At 43.4% G+C, this 27702-nt stretch overlaps 1 protein-coding gene across 1 annotated transcript; it reads right to left on the bottom strand.

Moving 5' to 3' along the window:
* Positions 1–12: 12 nt before the first annotated feature.
* Positions 13–27702, bottom strand: ranbp10 (RAN binding protein 10). Its single transcript, XM_070907468.1, has 15 exons — positions 27504–27702; positions 19403–19514; positions 16095–16147; positions 9838–10005; positions 9666–9688; positions 8401–8585; positions 7335–7447; positions 6820–6928; positions 6547–6695; positions 6222–6438; positions 3606–3730; positions 3228–3376; positions 1993–2104; positions 1283–1424; positions 13–241 (listed from the first exon to the last, which is right to left on the bottom strand). The coding sequence occupies exons 1-14, from the start codon at positions 27700–27702 to the stop codon at positions 1294–1296; spliced, it is 1845 nt and encodes a 614-aa protein (XP_070763569.1). The 3' UTR covers positions 13–241; positions 1283–1293.

Genomic DNA, 27702 nt, shown 5'->3' with positions numbered 1-27702 from the left:
AATGGCTAGATAAACAGAATAATAATTAATTATCTTTAAATAGTGTCACACATTTCTTTATTTGATAATACTAAATTAAAAGGAAGCCTTCTTCTCTCCCGCTCTCCTCTGCTCCTCTGTCTGTGCCGCTGGCTCGGTCTGACGGACAGCCAAACACACCAATCACACGCATGCTCTTTCCTCCGTCGCCATGACAACTACCTGCAGGACATGCCTTCTCTCAGTGCTACTTAACATTAACCTGTGGAGAGACGGGAATGAATGTAGCATGATTAAAAGCAGCTTGCTTTAATATTCATGTACAGCAGAGACATACTGTTTTGGTATTTTCATTTTGTTTGGGAGTAATTGTTCTATCCTTCATGCTCCATTCACGTTCTGTATAATCAGCGTATGTGCAAATCCCAAAGTATCATCATTTTCAATGATGAAAGGGTTGATATCTGATATTTTGCAGCCTGGATCTCATGCTCATAATTGTGGACATCCTGGCTATGTCTCGTGCTAACTCTGCACTCGCCACCTCCATGTGAACCGGGAAAAACAACGTGTATCAAAAGCGCCACAAGCCTCCTGAAGTTTTCCAAATATACGTACATGTGTACATAAAACATTTCAAACGCTTGTCTCCAAGTCTGACCAAGAGTAAACACAGAAATTAGCTCCCTGGATTAGCGTTTTTAGCGAACAACATACGGATCTACCCCCAGGCTAACCAAGCTAGCTGCACGCCGGCTGGACCAAGGGGTCACCTCTCTGTACGATACGCAACAGCAATAACCAACCCTACAAAGCAACCAAAGCCTTTCAGGACATTTCTGTCAAGTTTTTGGTATCATCGCAGCTGGCAAGTTGCCACAGACGTGCAGTTAGCTACAATAGCTAACCCTGGGGGCTAACTTCTGAGTGTATTTTCAGTTGGACTCAGAGAAAAGATTTATGTAAATATAAGGTTTGCCTGGAAAGCTTGAACCACTGGCAATGAAATATGTTGTTTTACAGGTGTTTGCCTTTCAGAGGTTGTAAGTGCAAAGTTAGCATGAGCCACAGTCGGAACGGCCGCAATTTTAAGAGAGATCTAGGCTGAAATACAATGAAATTCTTTGAACTCACCAACCAGACACTTTGTATTTGCATCAGTATTGTTACCATGGCCACCGGCAGTCTGATATGGGCTAGGCTACCGTGAGCACTGATTTACAGCTGTGATTTAACTATCACAAACAAGTACTGTCCGTGTGGCCGTGGTATTATTTGCCTTTTACTATGTGAACCTACTCACCTGGACCTGGGCTAGTGCAAAAAGTTGTCTACTCTGGCGAAGGAGCAGGAACCAGACCGGACTCGGGCCATGAGCTGAACACACTCTGTGGCCTGGCCGAGCGCTAACATCAGCGGAGGCTGCTTGGGCAGGTTTTGGGACTCTAGGGCAGGAAAACACAATCAGGCAGGGGTGCAACACAATGCATCAAAGTGTGTGTGTCTGGGCATGAGAGCATCTGTCCAAATTTGAATATCAAAAGATACCGTTTTCATTATTTTTGTCATTATTTTTGTGCTTAAGGGACAATGGCGTTGCTTAAGTTTATCCTAATCGTCTCGGACGCTCAGCTCCTTGAATTTGCAGCGTCTGCTCACTGCACTGTTAGAGATACCAGATGTTATTTTCTAACTTCAAAAGAAGTTGTTTGCAGCCGTTATTCTTGTGCAGACAAGTACAGCAGATAATCTGTCAAATTAGATTTCATTTTCTAGTTTCACTGTGCCGTTAATTCCCTTCATATCGGTGTGTGCATTTAAAAAAAAAAAAGAATTCACTGCAAAATGATTATATATTTCATGTATACTTAGAAGACAGTATGATCTACAGGTAGACTCTATGTCTAAAGCAAACACGGCGGTTACATTATCATGGTGTTACAGTAAAAAACTGCAGTTGTAGTTTGAAGACGTATGCATCAGCGTAACACACAGCACGCGTCTGATCTTTACCCAGTATGGCGCTGTTGAGTGCGGAGCAGAGCGATTCTCTCTGCGTAGGGTCTAACTGCTGGCCCACGGGGCAGTTCCACGGGTCTGAGTACGCTAGCAGGCTGAATGCATCCTATAAACAGACAGACAAACAGAGGGGATATGAAGGCTGCACTGCAGTGCATCCAAACATTTCTGAGGGCAAAGTGAAGCAATGATTGATGAGACTAGACATTACGAATTGGTATAAATTAGCAACGTGGCTGTGAGAAAGGATTGTCCAGAGTGCTTCCCAAATAAATGTTTGCCATTTCAAAATATATTTCTGGCAATTTTAGTGTGATCTTTGGTCTACAGTATACCTTCAGTCTCAGTTATTAGTGCTTAATTATTGCTAAATATGTATTATTGAGACATTATTGACAGACAGACTGACGCTCAGCTCTGGACTTCGCTGTTGCTCGTGGTGTTGAATTTAGCAGTTTTGTGCATGTTTTAGCCTCTTTCAGCTCACTGTTTTGGTTCTCTAGCTGCGCATAGAGCCTACGTTTGACATAAAATACAAACACACCTAGACCGTATTCTTTCAGCTCAGCATGTGGAAGAGAACTGGTGTTGTTGAGTAATTCTTCTTACTTTATTCAGGTGGCCATAAGCACGATAATGTCGCTCTGTGTCTGCTGGGTGCAACTTAATTAGCTGAAAGTACAGTATGTCAGGGCTACGTTGCTGTCACATACAAAATAAATGTCCTTCTTGGAATTGTGTCCACTTCTAAGGGCCAGTTTTGCTGTAATAGAGGTTTTGCCATAATGCAATTAGAACAAAATGATTGCCATATTAGAAAACGCTCTGTGTTTAACAAACTACGACTAGACAAGCCCCTTGGCAGAGCCTGTATCATTCCCATGCAGCTTCTTTTGTTTTTCCAGACTCTATTGTTCTCCGAGTGGCTGCATATGAATCACAGGACACAGCCTGCAGTGCAAAGTAATTTGAGCCTTCTCCTGTGTACCAGAGGACTGACACACTGGTTGTAAGACAGTTGGGACTCCATCTGCTTTATTACAGCACATCCTAAATCAAACATCGCTCAAATTCCCGCAGCATGCACAGAATGCTGCGACCAGGATTTTAAGTGGTGCCAACAGAAGAAATCTCTTCAGCCCAGTTTTGGCATCACTTTAATCTGTTGTAGCACAGCTGGTTGTTGAAATCAAGAGTGTGTGCACGTGCAGTTGTGTGTGTGCGTGTACCTGTAACATCTTCTTGTGTGTGGCATTCTTGCCATACTCGCGGCACAGCTGTTCATTGAGTGCCTGCAGCTCCCGTCCAAACTGGATCATCCTCTCTGTGGCTGCCTGGTTCCCTCCACAAAGCTGTCTACTATTACTACAACCCACATCTGCTGGCAACGGAGACACACACACACACACACGTGCACACACAGTTAAAGTAGACACACAGAAACAACCTGCTGGAAGCTGAGTGTAAAAAGAGGCGAGGCATAAGGTGAGACAAATAAAGGAAAGAATACTACTAACAGGAGCATGCAGAGTTGAGATCTGTGTGTGTGTGTGTGTGTGTGTGTGTGTGTGTGTGTGTGTGTGTGTGTGTACCTGTGACCCCATTGCCAATGCTGTTGTCGTCCGGCTGAAGGATCTCTTCGTGTTTGTATGTGCCATTCATGATCCGCGCTGAGGAGCCTTCAACAACCCCGTTGGTATAGTGCTCTGCTTCGATCTCCATCTCACTGTCACTACACGCACGCACGCACGCACACACACACACACACACACACACACACACACACACACACACACACACACACACACACACACACACACACACACACAGATGGCACATGGAAGTGTTAAACTCTAATTCTGCGATCTTGAACATCATAGATGAGAGCGCCGTTTGCTGCCATGCACAAGACTGCTACTGGTCGCTGCCCAAATCGCAGCGCCACACTTCTCTGCTCGCAGACGAGCTCGCCGGGTACGCCAAGAGCCTCCGCCAGCAGTGGCATGTCATTTTTTCTCTCTCAAAACTCTGCAAGACTCTCATTGTCCTCCGTGTCATCCAGATTAAAAGGTGCATATCGTCGTTATGGCAAATCTAAATGGCTGGACCTGCTCATGTCGTAGAGTAAACTCCTCATCTGGTCTTAAATTGTCTTCTAAAGCATAGCAAGTGTTGCTTAGTGATGTTCGGTTTCCACTACAACGGCAACCCCGTGGAATGCTTCGCCGTTCCTCTAACGTCGCTGCTTAAAGTCCCTTTTTTAATAAATAAGGCAACAAAGGTAAGGTAGTCTGAACATGACTAAAGGTAACACTGCACAGAGGCGATTTAGCCCATGTTAAAGATTTATACAACCTTACAGTTTTCCTTTAGCGTAATGACAACACTTTATTCATCGATTACATCGCTGAAACCTGGAGACGTGATGACATCAAGACACACCCCTTTACAACGGCAGTCCATCGAGGCAAGAAACACAGGCATACAATGAAGGTGCTTGCTTTAAATGGTCCTTATTCCAGTACAGCCTACTGCATTGTAAAGCTGCGTCCCAGGTAGCGCTGCACGTTACTTACTGCTTACTGACATTACTTCAACTACAGGAAGTCAGTGCTGAATGAGGATGTAGTAGAATCTTTTTTCCTTTCCAAATATGCAGCTTAGACAATACGGTTAAACTGAGGATTAGCTGGAAACCTTTCTGGTCCTTAATTTTACTAGCACATTGTTGTAGAAGTTGTAAAAAAAAAAAGGGGGGGGGGGGGGGTTAGGGTTAACAGAATTGTCCCTCCGAGATGCTGTTGCTTCCTGTCATGAAGACGTTGCTACATGTAAACCATGTTAACAAACAGATCCTATATGACCCCTTAAAGCCCCTGAAAACTAGGTTTCAAATGTTCACATTTTTCTACAGCATTACATATTCATGACTAAAGAAGCAACAATCAAAGTTAAAATTCAATTCTTAGTCATTTATTAAGTTTAACAGTCAAATAGTCAGACTGTGAGGGTGCGGTTTCATCGGATTTCATCAACAGTGGCTGACTCCACAGCCGTCACCAGATTCTGACTCAGATGTGGCTTTGTCTTGACTGACGCACTGAAAAATGTGATGTCACCTTTTTCCAACTGAGCCCCGCCCGTTTCAAAAACAACACAGGCAGAAGTGTTCAAACTTTTGCAGATTATGCGTGTGCGTCCAGGTCAGACCACATCCCTCACTGTTCGAAGCTGATTGAGAAAATAGGTTTTCAGGGTCTTAACATGGGGCTTTTGTCCTACCTTTATTCAAGAGCGTGGTCTTTAAATTTGAGAGCACGACCTGATTGATTTCACTTTCAGATTTTGTGACGCTTTCCCTCAAATAGCCCCCTGCTTGCACTTAGATTTGCTCTGCTTCTGCTCACACTGTCTGCTTGCACTCTATCTATGGTTGCCTGCACTTCTAAGAGCGTCCCTTATGGGCGGTTACTCTTTAACCAGGTTCATCCACATGCGAGGAGAAGGGCTGAAGCCGGAGCGCAGGAAATCTGTGCACGCAACAATATGTGAAATATCTGAGCGCAAGCTGACAGTCTGAGCAGAAGCAGAGCAAATCTAAGCGCAAGCAGGGGGCTATTTGAGGGAGAGCGTCACAAAATCTGAACGTGAAATCAATAAGTCGTGCTCTCAAATTGAAAGACGGCGCTCTTGAACGAAGATAGGGGGGGAAAAAAAAAACCATACTTGGCGGAAAATAATACGCACTCACTCAATATTAGGATGACATCTAAATGGAACTTTGCACAGATCAAACTGGAGTAGGAATGAAATTCCTTTCGTTTTAACACTGAGCGATCAAACGGATTTCCTTCTATAAATAATCCAGTGGCACGCAGGCAAAGTAAAATGTAGTGCAGTATCATAGATGCGGCCAAAGTTATTGGTAATGTTTGTGTTTGCTTGCAGTGATTACACATTAATGTCTTCAAATAACTCTGGTAATTATTTATTGATGAGACTCTATCCCATGCGGCACCTTTGATGATCAACTGACAACTGAAAAATGAGCAGGACTACAGCCTAACCTACATCTCTATATATTCGTAACCATATGTTGAGGGTATCTGCTACATCGGATACCATTACCAATACCTTACACCGTACCCTTAGCTGTGGAGATAACACCAGGATCAACAGGTCTGGGTTTCTCTGCTCTAAATGAGACTGACAGGCCTCCCTACCTGGTTTCCTGGGTGCTGTTGGCGCTGTGTGGCTGGCTCTTGGTGGAGTCGGAGGAGTTGGACTCGGTGTAGTTGACGGAGGACGGGGAGGAGGAGGTGGAAGAGGAGGCGGAGGAGGACACGCTGGGATATTTGACGCCACCGCTGCTGGCGGCGCCGTGGCTCTTTGACTTGTTGGGGGGGGTCACCCCGTTACTGCAGGTCGGGCTGTCTGCGCCTGGACGGTGGTGGGGGTGGACGGTAAAACACAGACGCATTTTCATTTTCATTTTCATCTTAATCTGCATGTTGCTCCACAGTGAGGACAAAACTTTAGCATGCCTACCTCCGGTGTGCAGGTGTGTGTTGCTGGCTCCATGGCGGGGGCTGACGCTGGGTGAGCCAGGGTAACTGTCCTGGGACTTGGGCGAGCGAATGGTCAAGCAGCAAACCTCGCTGTCTGTACCGTTCACCATCTCCACGAACTGACGACACCTACAAAGCAAGGCAGACTGGTGTTACTGGTTTTTACAATGTTTAGCAAGAGGTGTTTCTCGTCGTATAAACTTCCACGGCGGCCAGAGCGAAGGTAAACAATCGATGCTCAACGCTGACTTACTTCAACATGAATAGGAGGTTGGGGTTGTGTTCTAACAGGCCGGGATAAAGCTGCTGAGTAGCTTCTATGGCTTCGCCCACCCGTCCTGCCAGCACCAGCTTCTGTATTCCTATTAGACAGAAAGGAACAGGGTGCAATTTACAGTTGATCAAGAGGAACCATGCTTTCACCGCAAACATTTAGATAGAGGCCAGTGCTCCATACATAGAGGCCACGGGTCAATAGGGACCCTCAGTATCTAATTCTGGACAGCTTTTGTTTCAAAATGATGGGATACTTACATGTTTAGTCTGTATTTTATCTGATTTGGATAGCAGAAAGGTATTATTTAATGATAAGAAAAGTTTGCTCGTAAAAACCTTTAGCAGGAGTCCATTAATCTAATGTCAGCAGTAAAACAGGTTACTACACCTTAGCTAATTTACACCAAACCTGGAACTTTCTTTGGTGCTGTTTAATGTCTTAATAGTGTGTGTGTGTGTGTGTGTGTGTGTGTGTGTGGTTTGTTCACTCACTCTGTCTGTTCTTTATAGATGTCTGGTCCTCTTGTATCATGGTCTCCGTGGCTCTGGCGAAGGCTGTTGCGGTGGCACAGTACCCATGATGCACCAGGTAGCTGGACACCATACTGGACAAAGCAGGGGGGAAAAATGGTTTCAAGGTTGAATGGTGATATTCTATATTCATATTGTCAACCAAATCCCAGGAAAGGACCAAACGCAACAACGTGTCAGTCGGCTTCCCAATACTGTCTGTGTCTCTAAGCCCATTGGTTCCTCTTTCTAATTATTTTTATTAAAAAAAGGCTCAATAATGTCCTAAAACAGCTGGGCACGGACGTTTTTAGCAAATGTTACTCAAACAGGAGGAAATAGTGCATTTGTTGGGGACTATTTTCAGCAGAGGATGAATTCACATTTGGTGGCTCTAGTGAGTATTTATGGCAGTGGGATGGTGCATGAGTCAAAATAAACATTGTTATAAAGAACATGTCACCCAGTGCAACAGTGTGGCTGATTAGTGTGTTTTGAATAGTTTTTGGACAACATTGGAGCTCTATGGCACAGAGGAATAAGACATATCAGGCTTTGGACACACAGAAAATATTTTTTTTTTTACAATAGTAAAAATATGGAATATCGCCGATCTTATCCTTTAAGTGATGAGACCACACGCCACAGCCATAGAGGCCATTTATTGTTATTATTTACTTAAAAATGAATGATCATGAACAACACAATCGATATATATCAAGATTTGAATTGTTTTCATCTCCTGGGCTGTGGTTTTTAGCTGTCTCACATCGCCCACCGCCTTCACTTACTACAGAGGCCTGCAGTCTCTATATGGTAATTCACAAGAGCATAATGTTGTTGCAGTATTTTGTGTGAGATTTAACCTTGTCCTACGCAACACTGTCAGCTTTTGCTGCATATTATTTAAATTATCTTTGTTCAGCTGCTACATACTGCCATATTCTCAGCCATAGTAATGACCAGCACCACTCAAAATAGTGTGTTCTCATAGTGACAGGTGTGTGTGTGTGTGTGTGTTTGCAGAGGTGTGGGGACTGAATCTTACTTCTGCAGGACGGCCTGCCACTCCCCCAGCCTCTCTCCTATGGGGAAGCGGGCGATCATGCCGTGGATCTTGGCCCGCCATTCGCTCATGTAGTCCTCGATGTCGAAGACAAACGGCTGCTGGCCAAAGTTAGCGTCTACGATCTCACCCGGAGTTTGAAGCCCCACGGTGGGGTACAAGTTGGGCTGGTGGACATTAAAGATGAAAGATAATTCAGGTTAAAACATTTCTGCATTGTTTTGAGCATTATTAAGTATCTTTTTAAACACTTAATGGTATAAACATTTATGGTCGTGTATTAGACCAATTATTACAGTATCAAGATGCATCAAAGTTATTAGTTTCTGGTCATTAGTTTATGCAGTTTCAGCAGCCTGCAGCGCATTGAACTGGGACACTGAACAGTGCAGTCAGTTCCACTGTCGCCTTTTTGATGACATATATTTTAGAACCATCCTGGTTTGTAAAATATACTGGAAATGCAAATAAGTTCTTAAAAGTTTTGGTTATGGAAAGCTTCAGGTTAGGGCTTGTTAACTTCCTGTCATGGAAAACTATGACGGGATAAACAGGCAGGCTAACGGCACAAACTGTAAGATGGCTTTTTATTAAGCTGTCATTAGATTATAGGGTTCAGTTGGACTTTGGTCTTTTGGTCGACGCAAAACCCACCAACGGGGTATGGAATGAGGAATGAACACCCGGTTGAATGCTGTTTAGGTTCGACAGTGGTCGGTAACTCCATCTGCTCTTGCAGCCGCTGTGGCCAGCAGCCAACTGTGATTTTGAGTTCCCGTTCTATTCTTAAAACCTATCTGGCTGGTAAAACCGTTAAAACGGGTGGGTTCTTTTTGGTTTTAGTTTTTTTCAGGGCAATGTTACAGTTACTGCGGCCTCTGGACAAAAAAAGGTTAGTTTCCAACCCGACTGCCAACATAAGCTGCAATTAGATATGCATCCAGATATCCAGTTATATATTATTATATAGTTTGTCAGCCACTACATTTACAGGAATGGTATGATAGGGATTAAATGTATTTGGTATCATAGTATTAGCTTAATGTGTAGACATATTTGTTACAAGTGTAATTTGTTTAAGGTTAATACTGTATAGTTTCCTCAAACATGTTCTCCAAAAACAAAGAGCTGAGGCAGTGAAGGAGGTAACAGGAATCAATAAGAAAGTTGGAAAGCACTGGCAGAGTTTAGCTGATATATCAAGAAAACGATGCTGCAATTTGTGATGCACATACAATGATACTTACAGGGAGGTCTGTGAAGGCAACACCTGAGGGATAAAAGGACAAACAGTTAAAGCATACATGATGATTTCAAGCTACAAATTAAGAAATGAATAACAAGCCGCGAATTAGTATATCACACAATTATAATCAATTCATGCACGCACACATACAATACACAGCAATGTCCACCAACCTAAACTGATGCCATTTTTGGTGTAAAAGCAAGTGTTGTTGATGAGGTTAACGCAGCAGCCTATCACGTCCCCCGTGGTGAACGTCGGGCCGTACGGTTGGCCGGTGCCGGAGGAGCAGAAGGAGTGGCCGTCATCTCCATGGTAACCGTATGAGTGCTTGTCCCATCCTGAAATAGGACAAGGATTAGGATTAGTTTTGTCATTTTATACTTGACCCCTTATGAAAAAAAAGTGCTGTCAGTCACACAACGGGTTGCTGCGCGTCGGTGTGCAGCACCGGTCTGCTTCTAATACTGCACACATCAAGTGGGGCGCTGCTCGGTGTAAACACACCACAGGAGCACCGGCAGCGAGGTGACTCTGCTCTGGGTCACTCTTCACAGTAGCCGCTGCTGAAGTAGGCGAGACAGTTACTCATTGACTCCTGCTGCTCAGATCTTCCCATCTGACCGCCGCTGCCTGCAGGGCGACTCATGTCTCTCAAATCCGCACACACTTTCTGACTCTTTGGCATGTGGTGCAGTGCTGCGGGTGACCGGCAGGAGGATCTCGTCTATGTAAAGAAACTGGTGAGTCACTGGCAACAGGAACAGCAGCACAAGGGGGGCTGAACCGGGGGAGAGAGGAGGATGTCATGATTCACTCATTAAACTCCAGACTGTCAGCTTAAATTTCATTATACAACCTTGTGTTGTAAAATGACCATTAAATGAACCCTTACTGCAGCTGTGGAGTAAAAGCGTCATTACTCAGTATACTGCTCAGTATATTTGGTAACGCTTTATTTAACAAGTCCGCAATTTCCTTATGATTTCCTGGGGAAGTTTTCTGGAAAGAACTATGTAATTTGGTTGAAATGACGGGGGGAAACAATGGTCCTGGTATTGTGCATGAAGAGACAGCATTCACTTTGAAACTGAAGCAGCTAAATGGAATTCAGCCATCATTCATTTTGCTGTTTACACCTGAGCTTTTCCTACAGTGACATGTCAAAATGTGCTCTGTGAAAAAGGCCTATTGTTTATATTCAAGTTAGTTGTAACCTAAAGCAGCGGTATACTAACCTTTCTGGCTTGTGGCCCCTTTAAATGAAGCAGTATGTGTTTGTGACTCCTCAAGTTTTCCTTCATTTATAGTTTCATTTGAAAGATTTTTACAGGCTTAAAGAGGTTATAAAAAAGTCATGAAAAACATTTCTTCCATCTCTTTAAAGGAATAGTTAGGGTTAGAGTTGGGAAATGTGCTTATTCTCTTTCATGCTGAGAGTTAGAAGAGAAGATCAAAACACCACTCTCATGGTGCCTGGCAACCTTATGATGATGTCGAGAGTCCAGTGCTGGACTGTTGTTTTTCACATTTTGGACTTTAGAGGTGCTGGAAGGCAGATTTTTGCCTTTAGGAGAGCCAGGCTAACTGTTTCCCCCTGATTCCAGTCTTTCTGCTAAGCTAAGCTAACCACCCCCTGGCTCCTGCTTCATATTTATCATACAGACATAAGAGTGGTATGGATCTTCTCATCCAGCTCTCAGCAAGCAAAAAAATGAACTATGAACTATTCCTTTAACCATCTTGTGACCCCTCACATTCAACCCACAGGTTGGAAACCACTGAGAGTCTTATAGTCAGTGTACAGCAGCTCAGCGCAACGTGCAATAATGTGTCATTTGTCTACAGACTGTATATACAGAGAGTAAAGTTTCCAACTATAAATAAAATTAAAATGAAACAATTTGAACTATAATTCGAAATAAGAAAGAACGACTTCACTATAGGAACATCGAGCCCACTAAAACACTGCATAAACAATCTGCATGGCCCGGGGCACCCCGCTGGCTCACCTGGTAGAGCACGTACCACTACCCCCCCCCCCCCCCCCTCTGCTGTCCTATCAAATAAAGCGGAAATTCCCCCCAAAAAATAATAATCAAACAATCAATGCTAATCGATGTCAGTCTGCTTTATAATGTCATCCTTCGCAGCTGATAAAACCTCCTATAACAAGTGACAAAGAGAAAGAAGCTTTTGTGCACAGCTGGTACCACAGAGGTGCTGGTAACTGCAAGACAAACATGCAGTATAGCTAACAAATAACCTTTATGTATTTATATGCTGCTCTTAAAGAGGCTGTAAAGCAATCTCTACGGGGTCACACGTGTCAAGTATTCTGCCCATCCAAGACAGATACAGTACTGACACCGATATTGATCTGACACCAGACCAGATGCCTGCATGCTCCCCAAAGCTAACAGACAACCTCAGAAACTTTTTATAAAAGTTGGAATGTCACACCTCTCTAACAGAGAAAACGAGATAGATCTCGGTCCCTTTGGTCCAGTGAATCTAGACCAGCTGACTAATGTCCAGTAAAGCATACAGATTGGATCTACAAAGATCATATCATTGTGATTTCGGCACAACAGAGAGCTGACAACAAGGCTGGACTCCCTCTACAGCGAGAGGACAACTACATTTTCTAACATCAGAGATTCGCTTGCACTTTGTTTGGATGGCGAGCGTGTTATGCCTCAAGTTCTACGCCCGTTCAGTTTTGCGTGAATCCCCCTTAGTGAACTGACCAAGCTGAAAGGGACCTGAACCCGGCAGCGAGCGGCTTCGGCTCGCTGCCGCTCTGTCAGTGTCTCTCCTCAATCACAGCTTGTCTGTCGTTGCCAAAAAGCAAAGCGGGGTTAGTGAAAGTAGGTCGTGGGTGAGCCGAGATATTAGAAGCGTACTTGTACATGTGTATATCTGTGAGCATGTAATAAAGTATTAACCTATGCCAAATGTGTTTGTGTCATGTGCACGGACATGTTTCTTTTAACCTGAGCGCATACTGTTCTGTCTCTCCATGCGTTATGTTGTGCATATGTATGCTTCTGTGTGTGTGTGAGAGTGTGTGTGTTGGGAGGGGGGGGGTATTAGATTAATCTGCTGACAGGGATATTGCCTCTAAAGCCAGGCTCACTGCTCCAACATGCTAATGAAATGGGCAGGCCTCCACAGCAGGATCAGACACAGAGGTCAGCAGTGGAGAACATTGTGCTATTAAGAGACACACACACACACACATATATATATATATAAATACAAATGAATGCACAAGTTCCCCAGCACATGTGCAGATGGACATTAAAGTGTGCACAAGCGCACGAGTGGGGACAAACACAAACAAGTACCCTCAGCGACGCGATCAGTCAGTCCAGGACACACACACACAGATAAATCCAAGTTTGGGACAAACACACACACACACTGGCACACAAACACACTGAGTCAGTCAGAGTTAAGGCAATCAACAGTAATCTGTCTACCAGGGCTACAGACCATCTGTAGTGGAAACCCAGCAACCAAAAATATTTTCATAACTAATGTGTGAGCAGGTTTGGACAACACGTCCATCCACGCAACGTTGTTCCACGCTATTCCACCCTTTGTGTGACATTTGACACGTGTGAATCAAGAAGAGAGGAGAATGAACGATCTTTGTGTGTGTGTGTGTGTGTGTGTGTGTGTGTCCAGAGTCTGCTGAATGGCTGTCCCGGTGTCCACTGCATTCCACAAACCTCGGCCACTGGACAGATCTTGACTAGTCAATAAGCAGGTCAAATGGCCCCAGCCAGGGCTGGAAGCCACAGCCAGGGCTGGAAGCCACAGCCAGGGCTGGAAGCCCCAGAACGTGATTGGTCAGAGGGAAGGAGTGGTCTGATTGGCTGGGAGAGGCAAGGGGCTTTATCTGGGCGCTCGGCTGCTATATGGCTACTACGCTTCCTCTTATGTCATTAGAGATCGCTGGACCATTCACGTTTGTCATTGTATGTGTGTGTGTGTGTGTGTGTGTGTGTGTGTGTTTGTTGGGTTGAGAGCACAAGAAGAAAGATACCACCACAACAGAAAAAAGAAGAATATTCACAGTGGAAAAGTGGAGAAAACAGAGATTTTCAACTCACAGCAACAAATGATACAATCATGTGACAGTCTCCATTGCCATTTTGTTGGCAAATAACTTACAGAGAGTCAGTGCACAGCACACAATAAAGGTTTATGTGTCTTGGATGATTGTTGTCTTGTTTTCTTATTAAATCTTCATAGCAGCACATTTGTTCTGAATGCTGGCAGTGGCCTGACTCCAACTTAATTCGCACATGTAAACAAAGTCACTGGGAGCTTTGTAACTGTAATACAGTGTAGTTCAACACAGTCTACTTTATCTTTATGTTGGGTGTTACGACTTTGGTTTAGTCTTATGTTATTTCATGCTTGGTGTTTTTTTTTTAGTTTTTTTTTAGCTGAATTCCGAACTTAAAGGGGGACACTTTATCTTAACAAGATAGAGCAACCCTTGTGATGTCACAGTGATGTCATTGAGACTGGAAAAGACTAGGTCACGCACTGGGATATGGAGTTTGACAGATGTGGAAGCACATAGGGAGGGTCCAATGAGAGACCCTATTGTGTTGCATTGTGGGAAGTGTTTCGTTTTTGGTTCGAAAAGCTACACTGCGGAGTTTATGACTGCTAGTAGCGCAATGGAGCAATGTTTTTACATGTGGGTCTCTGTTTTGTTTATATCATGCATGCACGTGAGCATGTGGGCATCCCAATACACAGTTCCACGCTGTTCCACTGATGGACAGTGGCTGTAACCCGCCAACAAATGTAGCCATGCACAGGCAAAACCAGGGAAGAGGAAGACGGCCGGCTAGCAAACATGAGTGTAAACAATGCACGAATACACACCACTCATTTTGGTGAGCAACACTGAATGTAAACATAACTTTTGTTTGTTTACAAGAAAACTCACAGTGCACCTTTAACCCCCACTAGGGACTAAAACTCAGGATATCTCGGCCTCTGACGCATTGATTTTGCCCGTTTCTTTTCACTAAGTCTGTTAAGAAGTATCTCTTTAAGCCTAACAATATCTGCTGCTTAGTTTCGGGTTTACTGTTGACACAGCTTCATTCAGCTGTCAATAATCCAGCAGGTTTCACGGTTGTCCACATGAGATCACATGTGGAATTGCTTAAACGCACCCTGTAATTCATAATTCAAACAAAACAGTACAAGTTTACACAAACAGGTTATTTTTGACACAGATTGTATGGTGAAATTGCTTGTGATGACACCCTTAGATACGTGAGAAACACATTCACTAAAATGTCTGAGGCCCAAAAATATTTCCTCTGTAAAACACTGTTCTATCATCTCTCTATCATTACAAAGTGAGAAGCGATGTTTGACTTAAGTAGTCCGAGCAGTTTTAATTAGTCTGAGGTCGGACCGCAAGCCCAACAGTCAACATCATCTGTTACTGATTCATATGGCTGCTCAGTGACATGTCCTGACATGTTCTTTCTGCATCTGTCAGACTGTTCATACTGAATCCACAAACCACATCCGATTACTATAGCAACGCCACACGTCCTCATCTCCTCCTGCTTTCATCCCCAAAATCTCATAAATGTTGGCACGTCTCCAGCTACTCTCGCCTATCCACAAAATCCATTTCTTGTCACTTTTTTCCCTTCCTTTCATCTACATTTATATCTTGCCTCCACAAACGTCCACACATGGAGATATTATCCGTCCACACCATCTCCCCCCACTACTCCAGCACCAAAAATATCCATGGCCTGGAGGAAAACAATGACTAAGTGCCACTAATCGACGCTTTTCCAGTGTTGACATTGTTGAGTAAGAACCCTCCCTGCTCTGGGATGTAAAGACTAAAGTAAACCAACCACACAGGACTGTCTGTGCTTGATTGTAATCTGAGCCAATGGGGTTGCAGGGCTGGACACGTGGGCCAATGAGTAATTAGAAAAGTTCAGGGTCAAGGTTTTGGCCAGCCCGTCCAGAGCTTCTGAATTGTTCTGTGCAGACTGTCCTGTGTGTAACCAAAATTGAACAAAAGAAGAGAGCGCAGCGGGACACCTTCCAGCTTGCCAAAGCACTGGTCCGATCGGACTGCCGAGTGTTTGAAATTCTGGCTCCGGCCCAGCAAGCCAATGTTATTGCTGGACGTTGGCTTGAAGTACTTGCCATACACCCTGTTGATGTTGAGTAACCTTGGGAATCCTCATTTCACCCCATCTAGCTGATTGCTCCGTTCTGTTGTTCTACCGTCCTTTCATGAACGAATTCTGACATCCACCCGCCCATTGTAACATCCTTAACTTCAGCATCGATCTGTCTAACAAGTCTGTCCATCCCCCTACTGGTTATGTTACGGTGATATCATTCACATGTTACTCACCAGGCAGTCTGTTCATGTTGACTCCCTGAGCAGACAGGCCGATGCCCATGTACCTGCACAGAGGTGAAAAGAGGAGAAAAATACAGTATCAGCTTTTAAGTGTTTTCTCGGGTTAACTTTGAACAATATTCCGTTAAAGCTCTGGATGATATTTTGATGAGTGTCAGGCAGAGGTGACTTTGAGCGTGCTGTCTTTGATCTCCTTACACATCCCAAACGTGTGGACTAGTTGTGGCAGAGGGAAGTGTCTCCGCAACATCAAACGGCGGGAGTTGATGCTTAGGGGTCAGCAGTGACATCACAAGTCCGTCACACGAGGATAAGCACTTGGCCTGCATCCGTTTCATGTAAGCAAGCTTACAGCAAAAAAAAGAAGAAGCTTTTTGCTCAATTGAACGAGTCATCAATATCGTCAGCTGAATGCGTTTGGCATAGTCTCAGCTTGCTTTAGCACATGCTGATGTCATCACTCAAATCCCAGAAATAAATGACTTCTTGACTGAGCCGACCGGATGGCCCTTATTCACAAGTCTCCTGCTCATGACATCTAGGATGTAAGAGGAGGAAAGGACCCTGGTGTCACATCAGTCGACAGGAAGATGTTTTTGGGGAAGTTGTCAAATAAGCTGAACCAAGAGCGCTCGTGACACAGGGTAACGGAAAGAAGTCGATATCATTTCTCCAGCAATTGTTCATCTGGGGAAGATTTAGTCAGCCATGAAAAAAAGACAACAGGTCTCCTCCCATGCTAGCAGCCCTGTGAGGCTGTGCTCAGGCTCAGCGGTGCTCTGAGCTAAATACTAACAGCAACAGAAAAATGTACATTTTGACCTGATGATGGCACCAGCGGTCACCGAAAACCAAAAATGTCTTGTGTTGAGCGCTAGAGGAGAAGTCTTGGGATCGCTCAAATTAATAAGCTTCGTCCTCTGCGGACCATGAAGGTCTTTACTAACTGTAGTAAGCTAACGAGTTACATAGGCTATTTGGGACCTCCCAAATGTTGAGCGTTGTAAAAGGGGCAGACGTCTTAAAGTCTACAAAGACTAATCCTCAGGCTTGTTGTCAGTCAAACACTGATATGGGTAGCGCACACCCAGAGGCTTGAAGCTTAGACGCTGTTGCCACAAATTATTTTATCCTCCTCTGAAATATTTATATATATGCACAATAGCTATAGCATGATTATAGTTTATATTTCCTGACAAAAAAAGTGAGGAGAATTCAAATTCTAGTTTCACTTCATGCTTTTGAGAGACTGAGTCCCACCTCAGTAGTCAATATCATATTTGGGTGTATTTTGGTTTACATTTTATAGCCCAGTTTCAGCGGTATAGCTTGGAAATACACATACAGTGCATGTTATTATAGTGGAATGTTATGGCGTTGCATGCAGTATTTCCTGACATACCACGTCCGTCTGCTCTGTAAGAATGAAAGGAATGTCCATTTAACAGCGTTTGTGATGTCATTATTATTAAGTTGCAACTTCAACATGAATTCAATATGTTGTTAAGTCCTGCTTCTGTGTCCAGGGAACCAGACAGTCGCTCCAAACACTTCTATACACTGCTGCCTGGTGTTTCAACTGCTCAGTTGACGCGGAAGGCTTTCCCATTTACAGCTAAGGAAGTAGTTACACGTACACAGACACTCCCACATTGCAGTTGTCTTTTACACCAGACATTTGTTCTGTTCGCACTGAGCTGCTCAACTGGAACTTGGGAGTGTTAACAGTGTATTATGCAACTTGAGACTTTTACTGGGCAGGATGGAGGAGAGTTTACAGGTCACGAAGTCAGTTTTGGAGGCCAGGAATCTGAGCACATGGTTAAGTAGTTGCAGTGTCAGTGGTACTGAACCCCAACAATCCCAGTAATGTGGCTTGCTTATACTGTGTGGCTAGCTGTATGGCACCATTTCAAAGCGAAGAGCTGTCCTTCAATCAGTTTTCCCCTACACAGTTAATCTTTGTCTTTACGAAACTACAAGTTGGTGACATTTATCATTCAGATCCTTCCAGAGACTCCTGGGAAAAGTCAGTATGGGTATATCAGGACTGCAGTGAAGGAATTCCCTCACTGCTAAATTCAGTTTCAGTTCAAATTTAAATGAATTCAGTTACTTCTTGTAACTACTTCAGGGACAGTGCACGATGCCACCGATTCTGGCTGCCGTCTTGGAGCAAACAACGAGTTAGCACAGTTATTACTGAGTGTACTCTGGTCAACATATCAGTACGAGCAATTGTACAATAAAACTGTGAAACTAGAACAAGCAAGTCTTTTCACTTCGTGCCGGCAGAATAAAGGCGTTATCATCTGCCAACAATATCTCCCAAAATCACTAAAACATTGTTAAAAAAAAGCTATTCTACCTTGCATCTCTGTTGGCTGTTTTTTTTTAATTTTTATGTACACTTGTAATGTCCTATTCCTGTTTCTGGAAATAACTGGGCCAAATGTCCCATTGAGATAATTCCAGTGCAGCTAAGATGAAACGTTTGATTTTTAAGCTACATAGAACCTCAACTGTCAGGTGTTGCCCCTCAGACCGGACGAGCCAGGGCTTGTTGCTACAGCTGCGGGTACATTTGTGGGTTGTAACTGCAGATGAACAAAAGTTCCACCATTAATGGAACTCTCTCTCTGTCGTGTGTCGTGACACATTTGGCGAGCGGGACAGCTGATGCAGATACTGGCAACAAGGTGACTGGGACCACTCTCACGGTGGTCGCGAGTGACATATTTGGAGGCACCGTTGTATTTGGCAATGAACTGAATGAATTTTATGCAGAGTCAAGGTGGGGGCAATGCTGCTGAAGCAAGTTCACAAATTCACAAGCCACCACAGTGGAACAACCACAAGAAAGATAGATGGGCAAAGAAAAATACACCCAAATCAAGAGGTGTTTGACACATTATGGAGGAAAATACAGCCACAGAAGTACAGACAGGCCTAACTAGCCTGGAAACATTATAAAACAAATTAAATTGATTTATTTGTATTGTTGCTGACAATTTCACAGTATATCATTTCTAGATAAACTGCTATAATGCCATAATGCATGGAAAACATGCATTGGTTATAGACCTATCAATTGTCATATAGCCTAGGTGTCTGGAAGTTTATGAGACTGAGACTTCTCAGAGTACAGACCATAAAAACTAATAGCAGGAAAATACTGAAGGGATTATTGCTCCAATCATTTTGTTTGGGCATAGTGAAAATGTTATATATTATATAAAAAGTCCAATAGGCCCAAGCCCAATAGGGCGCATGCAATAAAGCTTGTTGTATTTGCTTACCCATCTCGACCTTTGCTGACAATCTTGACTTCAAAGTAGTAGATCCCACAGGCAGCGGGGATTGGGTGTGTGGCTCGCACTGATGCTGCGTCCTTGTGGTTCTTGCCATGCCCTGCAAGAGGAGAAATACAAGGCGCACGTGAGCAATATGGTAACATTATTTTATGTACGGAGTAAAGTCTTCTGGGAAATGCAATGTCAAGGATCGTGGTGGCACTGAGTTTTACTGCAAAGAGCTAAGCCAACGGTTAAGAGACATTAGCCTGCCGCTTGCACTGTTTCACCAGCAGAATGGGAGCTTTAGAATAACATTGGGCATGTGTTTGATTGCTGATTTTCTACCAAAGCTGGGCAGACAAACAGTTTCACCAAACATGTTTGGTTGTTGGCTTCGGTTAACTCCCAAACCAACAGAGGCAAAGCCAACCGCTCGTAGGAATCCTACATTTGAGCACTCAACTGCCTTTGTTGTCTCATGGTGTGACACAGACTTTAGTCAGTGCATTTTGTTTTACACCAACTGAATGTTCAGCATCTTCAAATTGGTGGTGTCTAGCAAGTCAAACTGCAGCTTTACACTGTTTTATTTTTTATAAGAAAACAAACTCATGCTCAGTTGTAGCAGTGGAAGATTTAGGAAATGTAAGCTGCTGGACAATCAACTTTCCTAAAAATCGACCAAATCCTTATTTGTTTTGTTACATGGACATTTTATGGACTTAACCTAAAAACAAATGATGAGACGCAAATCTGGTAGCGCCTTTGGCTTTCCACTGATTCCCTCATTTGAGTATGGCAACAAAAACCAGTTCTAGCTTTGCTAAATCTGAATCAAAGGTAGGGCTCACACAGCTGACCAGAGCCTGACTGCCCTCTGTACAAGTCAAATCATAGCACTGGTGGGGGGAGGGTGGGGTGTCACTTGCACGTCGTGTGACAATGTTATGTTAGGGCCGTGACTTTAGTAATCTACTGTACTTTCATAAGATTTTTTTTTTTTTTTTAATCCCATATTTCCCCCATGACTGTGTTTAATGAACATGTTCCTCTTTGTCATACTTCATTTCCCAGGACATCTTATCAATCCATATATCAGAACTAATTGACTCGATGCACTGGGACCTGCAATGAGCACAGATTACACTCAGATGGGCTGATGACTTTCTCCCAATAATCCTTGTTGAGGTGACTTTTCTGATGATGATTTTGTGTAAAGATAATAAACTTTATAAACAGTAAAGATGTAGTAAAGTAGTAAAGATGTAAACAACAGGGTCATAGGGCTCATGTATAGTCTCTGGACTGATGACATTTCAAGCACATCAGTCATTACTGTCCGTCATTCTATATTCAGATGGCTGCTTATGCAATCCCTCGGGTCATGACAGAGAGAGAGAGGTGTGTTGTATAACTGCTATCTAGGCTCTACAGTAAACATGTGCACCTCTTTCTGTTACATGTAATCACACTATTGACTGGGTTCACCTGTCGTGATAAAGTCCTTGTGAGCTCTGTGTGTGTGTGTGTGTGTGTGTGTGTGTGTGTGTGTGTGTGCATGTATGAAACGTAGATAGGCTGTAACCTTAAACGGAGCAGCTGGCTGTCAGCAGACACCTTGAGGCTGTCGCTGTGTGTGTGTGTGTGTGTGTGTGTGTGTGTGAAAGAGACAGACAGAGCAGGGACGCTCCAGCTACTGACATACAGCCAGCTGGGAACATACAGGACACATACTGATGATCAAAATATGCTAGCTGACTGAAAGTGAGCTCAGCGCTCTGGTCTATATTTAACTATGACATACTTAACTTCTGCATTTTTTTAATTTTATGTAACATTTACGCTCGTAGTGACTTTCTGGTTCATGAAGTCCTCATCCACACCATGTACTGGCAATGTTTACAGGGGATAAGTGTCATGCAATCATTCCCCGACACTGTTGTCACTGTGATATTGAAGAACATTAGAATTTGAACATTATTAATAACAATAACATTCAATCCTCCCCGTTCTGACTCAGCATATCTACTGTGGTACCATAGCATGTTATTGCATGTGTGTGTTTTGGTGCAACTGTCCGGTCCAATGGTCGCAGCAACATTCATGGCGTCTATTTTTAGCTGCTCCTCGTGAAAACGAGTCGTCAGTAGGCCAACAGGTCTCTTTACAACTGCATAGATGGGTAGGAGAAAAGGCTACTACTTTTGACAACACCTACCGCCCCACAAGTGACAATCCTACATTTAAAGATCCTACATTTTTATAAAGCAAAATGCAAAAACACTTAACATCATGTAGGATGAGATAAGGAGAAACTGTCTAAGGCTGTTTTAAGGACTTATACCTCCAATTACAACAATATCAGCTGCTACACCAGTACTCAAAATTGTAACATTTACATAAAAATGTAAATGATCTCACTGAAATATTGAGACGAAACTGTTTCTCTGAGAAACAGCACTGGCTCTGCGGTGTCACACCTTTCAGCTGTTATGTGACATCAAACCTCTCCAGCCGAGGTCACAGATCAAAGGTTAATGTCCTGTGCTTGCCCCGCAGCCCAATGAGGCCTTAATTGCTTACTAGGAAACCAGCAATCCCACCCCAGGTTCTATCCTTGACCACAAGCAGGGGGAAAGTGCAAAATCTATCAGTTCAATAACAACAAGTACAACAAAGGCCACAGCGCCACGTTGCCCTCTGCCTCGTCCCGTCAACAACAGCAGAAGAGCGAATAGCACTGGGTCACCAATGAATGAGAAATTAGATTCATCACATTTATAATGTCTACAAGTACAACCCCAAGTACCTGACCCCTTCCTCACACACATACTTCAGTCCTTGCATCTCAGAAGCAACCCAAAAGCATTAAGTATGTCACACTAAAACACCATGTACTGATTTTAAACAAATGACAAATAATCTACACCAATAAACAGGTTTACAGTTCTGCCCGACGCTGGCCTCACTGGGACGGGCTACGCTACACTGCCAATGTAATGGCCTAGTTTAGTAGAGGTTAATGCCGCGTTAAAGCCATATTGCTCAGACTGTAATTACAAGCAGCCGAGTCGGAAAACACATTCACACTGGCCGCCTAGTTTAATTCCCAGTTGGAGATATTGGGACATTCTGACTACTACATCTCACACTTGGTGAAAAGAACTTCAAAAACCAGTGGCAAAATGGCTGCAAAGCCTCCATCTCTTGCAGCTACATCTGAACAAAATCCAATATTGACACTAATACAGTTGATCCAGCAGTACATACAGTGTGTTTGTACTTGATACTAAACACAACAAAAGTAACGATATGAATAAGGTCTTTAAATGGTGAGACTACAAGGCTAGCAGTGGAGGCAACCATCTTGGAATAATCTGTGGACATGCTCAGGGTCGGAAGCTGGGTCGGAAGCTGTTCCTGTTCTTCCCATTGTGCCATCATCGCCCAGGAGTGTTTACGGTATTACATTTGAATCACATGACTCCCTGTAATGGGAAACAGTTACTAGAACTACAAGCTGATTTTGCTTTCAACTCGCAATTGTTCAAATGGTTGAGTTTACACAGCTCTCGACAAACCCCACTCTCCAGGTGTTTTCACTTGTGATCCCTGATTAGACCTCAAACTGTGCTTGATTGACATTTCCTGTACTCCCCTTCGTTCTGTTGCACCAGGACAATTTACACCTTTGTTAATAGACTGAAAATGAAGAGCATTTATATACCGCTTTTTACCCAAAGTGTTTTGCAATGTGCAACAAACCCAAGCACACAGTGATGGTGGCGGGGTGACCATTCAAGGTTAACGCCTCCTAAATGGGAGCAATTGGGGTTCGGGGTCTTGCTCAAGGACACAGTGGCATGTGGACAGGCGGAGCTGGGGATTGAACCATCTATTTGAAAGTTGCTTTTTAAATCTCTGTGTTACAGTAGCAGTGTGTTGGACCAATGGACAAATGGACTAGTCCAAGGTGTCCTGAAGGGGCAGCTTTGGGATTATGGGCCACTGGGGCTGCTACTATGAGCAATTAGGCCCTTGCATAACTGGACCAAAAGCTTTGTCTTCATCCTTGGCACTTTGTTAGGCGCTTTCTCAATAGATGACTCCATTGTGCTTTGTCATGTTTGTGATTTTCAAGGACAGAATTTTAAAGGCACAGCCAAGGATTGGAGGATGCCCAGTCCTCTTTGGTAACATCAGGATTTCATGTGAGATTGTTTGTGTTCTGTTAGCTTTGTCGGGCTGTGACCTACATCACTTGGGGCAGTTTGCCACTGAGTGGGACATGGTTGTGATGAGGGTCAGCACCTCATGGTTCATGTCAGGAGAAGGTCAATTATCCCCTATGGATTCGGAGTGAGGCGCTGCCACGAGAGCAGACGCTTTAAAATGGCTTACTTAATTTGTTTTGGGCCACTTGGGCGACAAGTTGCAAACTCATTTGCATATTTTGGACCTTAAATGCTCCTCTATGTGTAGCAACTAGCCGCTAACTTTGTCTGTCAGCCATTTGGTGCTGAGCAGGTGAAAGCAGAGTTTACAGGCCGAAAAACCAAAACAATTGCTTAAAGGAGGCTAAAATGCGCAGTGTACTTCCGCACAAATGGAAGGGACTGTATGCATCAACAAAGTATGAACACTTCAAGACAACTAATGTTGTATAAACACAACAGCATCACCATCTGTTTCGGGAGAACATAGTCATTTGAATGTTTGGTTAGAGCAGCTTTGACTATTTCACAGAATTGTCCAGAGGTTAGGATAAAAAAAGGTATGGCAAAGCTTTCAGTCAACAGTGATATCAACACATGGCCAAGAGCTCTGGGTAGCAACTATAAGGATAGGAAAGGATTCAGACAGAAAGTGGTTTCTGTTGCAACAGTGTTTGTATTTTGAATAGGTAGCTGTAGTGTGTAATACCGCTGCCGTGGCTACAGGCTACCTCCGATCTTACAAATGACTAGAACTGTATGCTAAAGGTGGCTACTATCCACCTCCTCTAATTTCATCATACAGATGATTAGAATGGATTTTTAGCTTGAAATAGATTAAATGGTTAGCAACATGATGTGATTAGCAAGGTCAGCTAATATCATAAACTATTTTCAGGATAATAACACACTCTCTGCAAGAAAGCGAATTTCCCAAAATGTTGATTTATTCCTTTAATGCCACTTCAGCCCTTTGATAGTCATACACATGCACTATTTGAACTAAACAATTCAGTCACTCACAGATCAATCAGATATTTAAGATGGAAAAAGAAGGATTGACCGGTGAAAAAAAAAGCATATTTTGTGCTTAATTGCTTTTTTTTGTGAAAATTGCTACATAAATAAATCTTTACTTATATAGATATGGATAACTGGACAATTAAACATAGCTGATTCTTATGATAGTGGGTTTGCAGTATGTTCCTTTAACATAACTCCACAGAAAACCTATTTGTATTTTTATTCATGTCTTCTAATGAGTTATTTATTTATCATTCTAATAAAGTCCCTAAACATCTCAGTCATCCTGGAGGATGATCAAAAGATGCATTGAATGCTAGCCATTCTATTTTTATCAGCTATATATTAATTGCTACTTACAAGCAGCACCGACAACACTAGGGTGTGCTACAGTACATTAGGTATATATAGAATGTTTTACTCCCCATATGTATGTAGCCCTACCTGTAAAGCGACTGTATCTGTGTTTCCATTTACCTTAAGGCCTATTAAAAGAACACTGAAATCATATCTGCATCAGAATAAAGCAGAGAAAACCAGAGTGCTATAGTTTGTATAAATAAAATAAAATAACATCACTCAATTGGGGTAATTGTTGTCTGTCAGATTATATGTTATATGTTAAAAAAACAAAATGTAGCACCATCAGACCACGGCAAATTCCTTGTAATGTATGTTACTTGGCAATAAATAGTTTCTGATTCTGATTCTGATTCTATTCATAGGCACTAAATCAATATGTTTGTTTACATGTGTTACAGTGTTCATTTATGTATCTATCTGTTGGGACTGGGTAACTTAATTGGTTAGTCTGTGCACAACAGGACTAAGTAGACACTGTGTGGCCTTGAACAGAGAAAATTGGCACACTGGTCAAAATAGCATTCAAACCACGAGGGTGAGGGAACAGAGCAGGAGCTAGAACAACCAGGAGGAGAAAAATTATCCTGCACGCTCCAGAATAGACCTATTTATATGGCATCCCTGAACAATTGTGCAGTGTCACTTAATCTGTGCACTTTTCACAGACATAAAGACTCAGTGCCCTACATAACCCCAACATGAAATGGCATGTCTTAAGACAATACATGGGCCCATTCATCATTTTGGGCCAATGTCACTGTTTTAGTAACACTGATTATAACGGAAGGTAAGATGAAGAAAACAACTGTTTTTGTCACAACATTAACAGAAATGTTGCATTATGTGCATCTACACCACTGATAAAACAGAATGTAAGTTTATATTACATTTGACCACTGCCCCTATCAACAGCAGGGACCTTATCAATTATGCATTAAATAATCTGTGGGATATATCCTGGCTATCTGCCTGAGAGTCTTGATTTTAACAAATAATGGGCCGTCCCTGCTATTAACAAACAGCAGGACCAATGCTACGTATGTGCCAAATAAGCCTTACAAAATGGGTTACACAGCCTGCCTGCATCCTCTCATCCTCTGCATGTTTCACTGATGTAAACAGCCAACAGGGCCCAAGGCCTTGCAATGCCTCTGTGGAGAGCATAGCCTGAGATGCAGGACTAGCTTGCCTGCTACTGAGGGGCTGCCCTGACGTGTCGCCTGACGAAAAATAACAGGCAAAAGACTTCAGGAGCAGGACTTCACACAGATGTCACCTTGTTTCTGATTAATGAGCTGGGTGTATGAAATAATCCAGCTGACAGGCCTGGCAGACCGCGCTGACAGTTTTTACCCATCCGAATAAGTGATCAACTGCGTCGTCTGGCGAGCAAAGTTGCTGTTATTGTGAAAATGCCAGAGTCCGCCGATACTACAGATGTATTACGAGATCGGTACATTTGGCCTAATGCAATGCGAAAAGGCCTCCTCCTCCCTCGCAGCAGCTGTTAAAAAAGAGCTGGCTGCCTGCTGGAGGTTGGACATGAGACTGTTGTTGGGCTCAGGGCACGCACACGCACACACACACACGCACACACACACGGATCTGAATGGAGCTGGAGCGGTTGCTTCCAGGCTGGAAAAAATGATTTACGAATTGTGGAAAAGACTTCCAGAACACTGCCACTGAAATCACGCGAGAAAACACAACAATGCCATTTTTTATTCTATTTTGGTGCTTGCTGTAGTCAATAACTAAACAATTGCGGCATAATCCCCAGTTCTACATTGTAAACGGGTAACAACAAGTTTGGCTCGTGTCCATCTTGTTGCCAGCTTACCTACTGATGTCAATACAACACTAGTGACAAGGAACAGCTAGGTTAGCTAACGTTAGCTAGTTAGCCACAAAGCTAACTACTGTATTTGCTTAAGAGGTAGCTTGCTGTTAGCTACCTCCTGTATGTTAAATACCATTAGCTAGCTTATTGGTAGACCCTTGTCTATGCGTCGATATTGCTGCCAATACCAGTTTCCAGTACAAACTATGGAGAACGTCAGATGCACAGTCGGGTTAACGTTACTGTACACAAATAACGTCATAAACGGTAAATAAACAAAGGAGAGAGCCGTGTTGTTGATGGTGAATTTCATTGTGGTGGTAATAAGACCAACTGTCAGGGTTAGCGAGTTCACTGACAACCATTTGGACATTCCTCCGCTCATTTGTGAAACAAAGCAAGGTTACAGGACAGGAGAAGCAGCTCAGACTAGATTTACCAGGAGTGCACACACACACATACACAATCAACATAATCGCATACTGTGTGTGTGTGAGAGAGAGAGAGAGAGAGTGAGTGAGAGAGTGTGTGTGTGTGCGAGTGAGACAGAGAGAGAGAGAGAGAGAGACCCCCCTCCGCAACAACACAGTGACAGATTTGACCTGAGACCCTCCGCTGTTGTGACTAGTTGTTCAGACCATCAGGGCTGAGCCAGCTCTCTAACCTTTGTAATGGACCCGCAGGTTGTTCTGTGACAGCCCAATGTAGCTGTATTTATCCTTGGGGCTCCAGGATCGGGGTAAAGGGGTCTCTTCCTCGTTCACAGCCGGGTAGAGCCGCTTCAGCCGCTCGTTCAGCTCGTGCTCCTGGTAATTAAAAGCAGGATCCCCTAACGGCAGGCTTCCCGCTCCGAGCTCTGCCAT

The sequence above is a fragment of the Enoplosus armatus genome, chromosome 6, assembly GCF_043641665.1.
Source record: "Enoplosus armatus isolate fEnoArm2 chromosome 6, fEnoArm2.hap1, whole genome shotgun sequence".
NCBI classification, from domain to species: Eukaryota; Metazoa; Chordata; class Actinopteri; order Centrarchiformes; family Enoplosidae; genus Enoplosus; species Enoplosus armatus.
The sequence above is the reverse complement of the archived record's forward strand: the minus strand, read 5'-3'. Positions and strand labels throughout refer to the sequence as shown.

Excerpts from the sequence above, each read along its gene's own strand:
- ranbp10 (XM_070907468.1), bottom strand. The coding sequence starts at position 27,702 with ATGGCAGAGCTCGGAGCGGGAAGCCTGCCGTTAGGGGATCCTGCTTTT. Across the intron at positions 6,929-7,334 it reads ATCTATAAAGAACAGACAGA|GAATACAGAAGCTGGTGCTG; the intron begins GTGAGTGAACAA and ends TCTGTCTAATAG. Across the intron at positions 6,696-6,819 it reads AACCTCCTATTCATGTTGAA|GTGTCGTCAGTTCGTGGAGA; the intron begins GTAAGTCAGCGT and ends CTTGCTTTGTAG.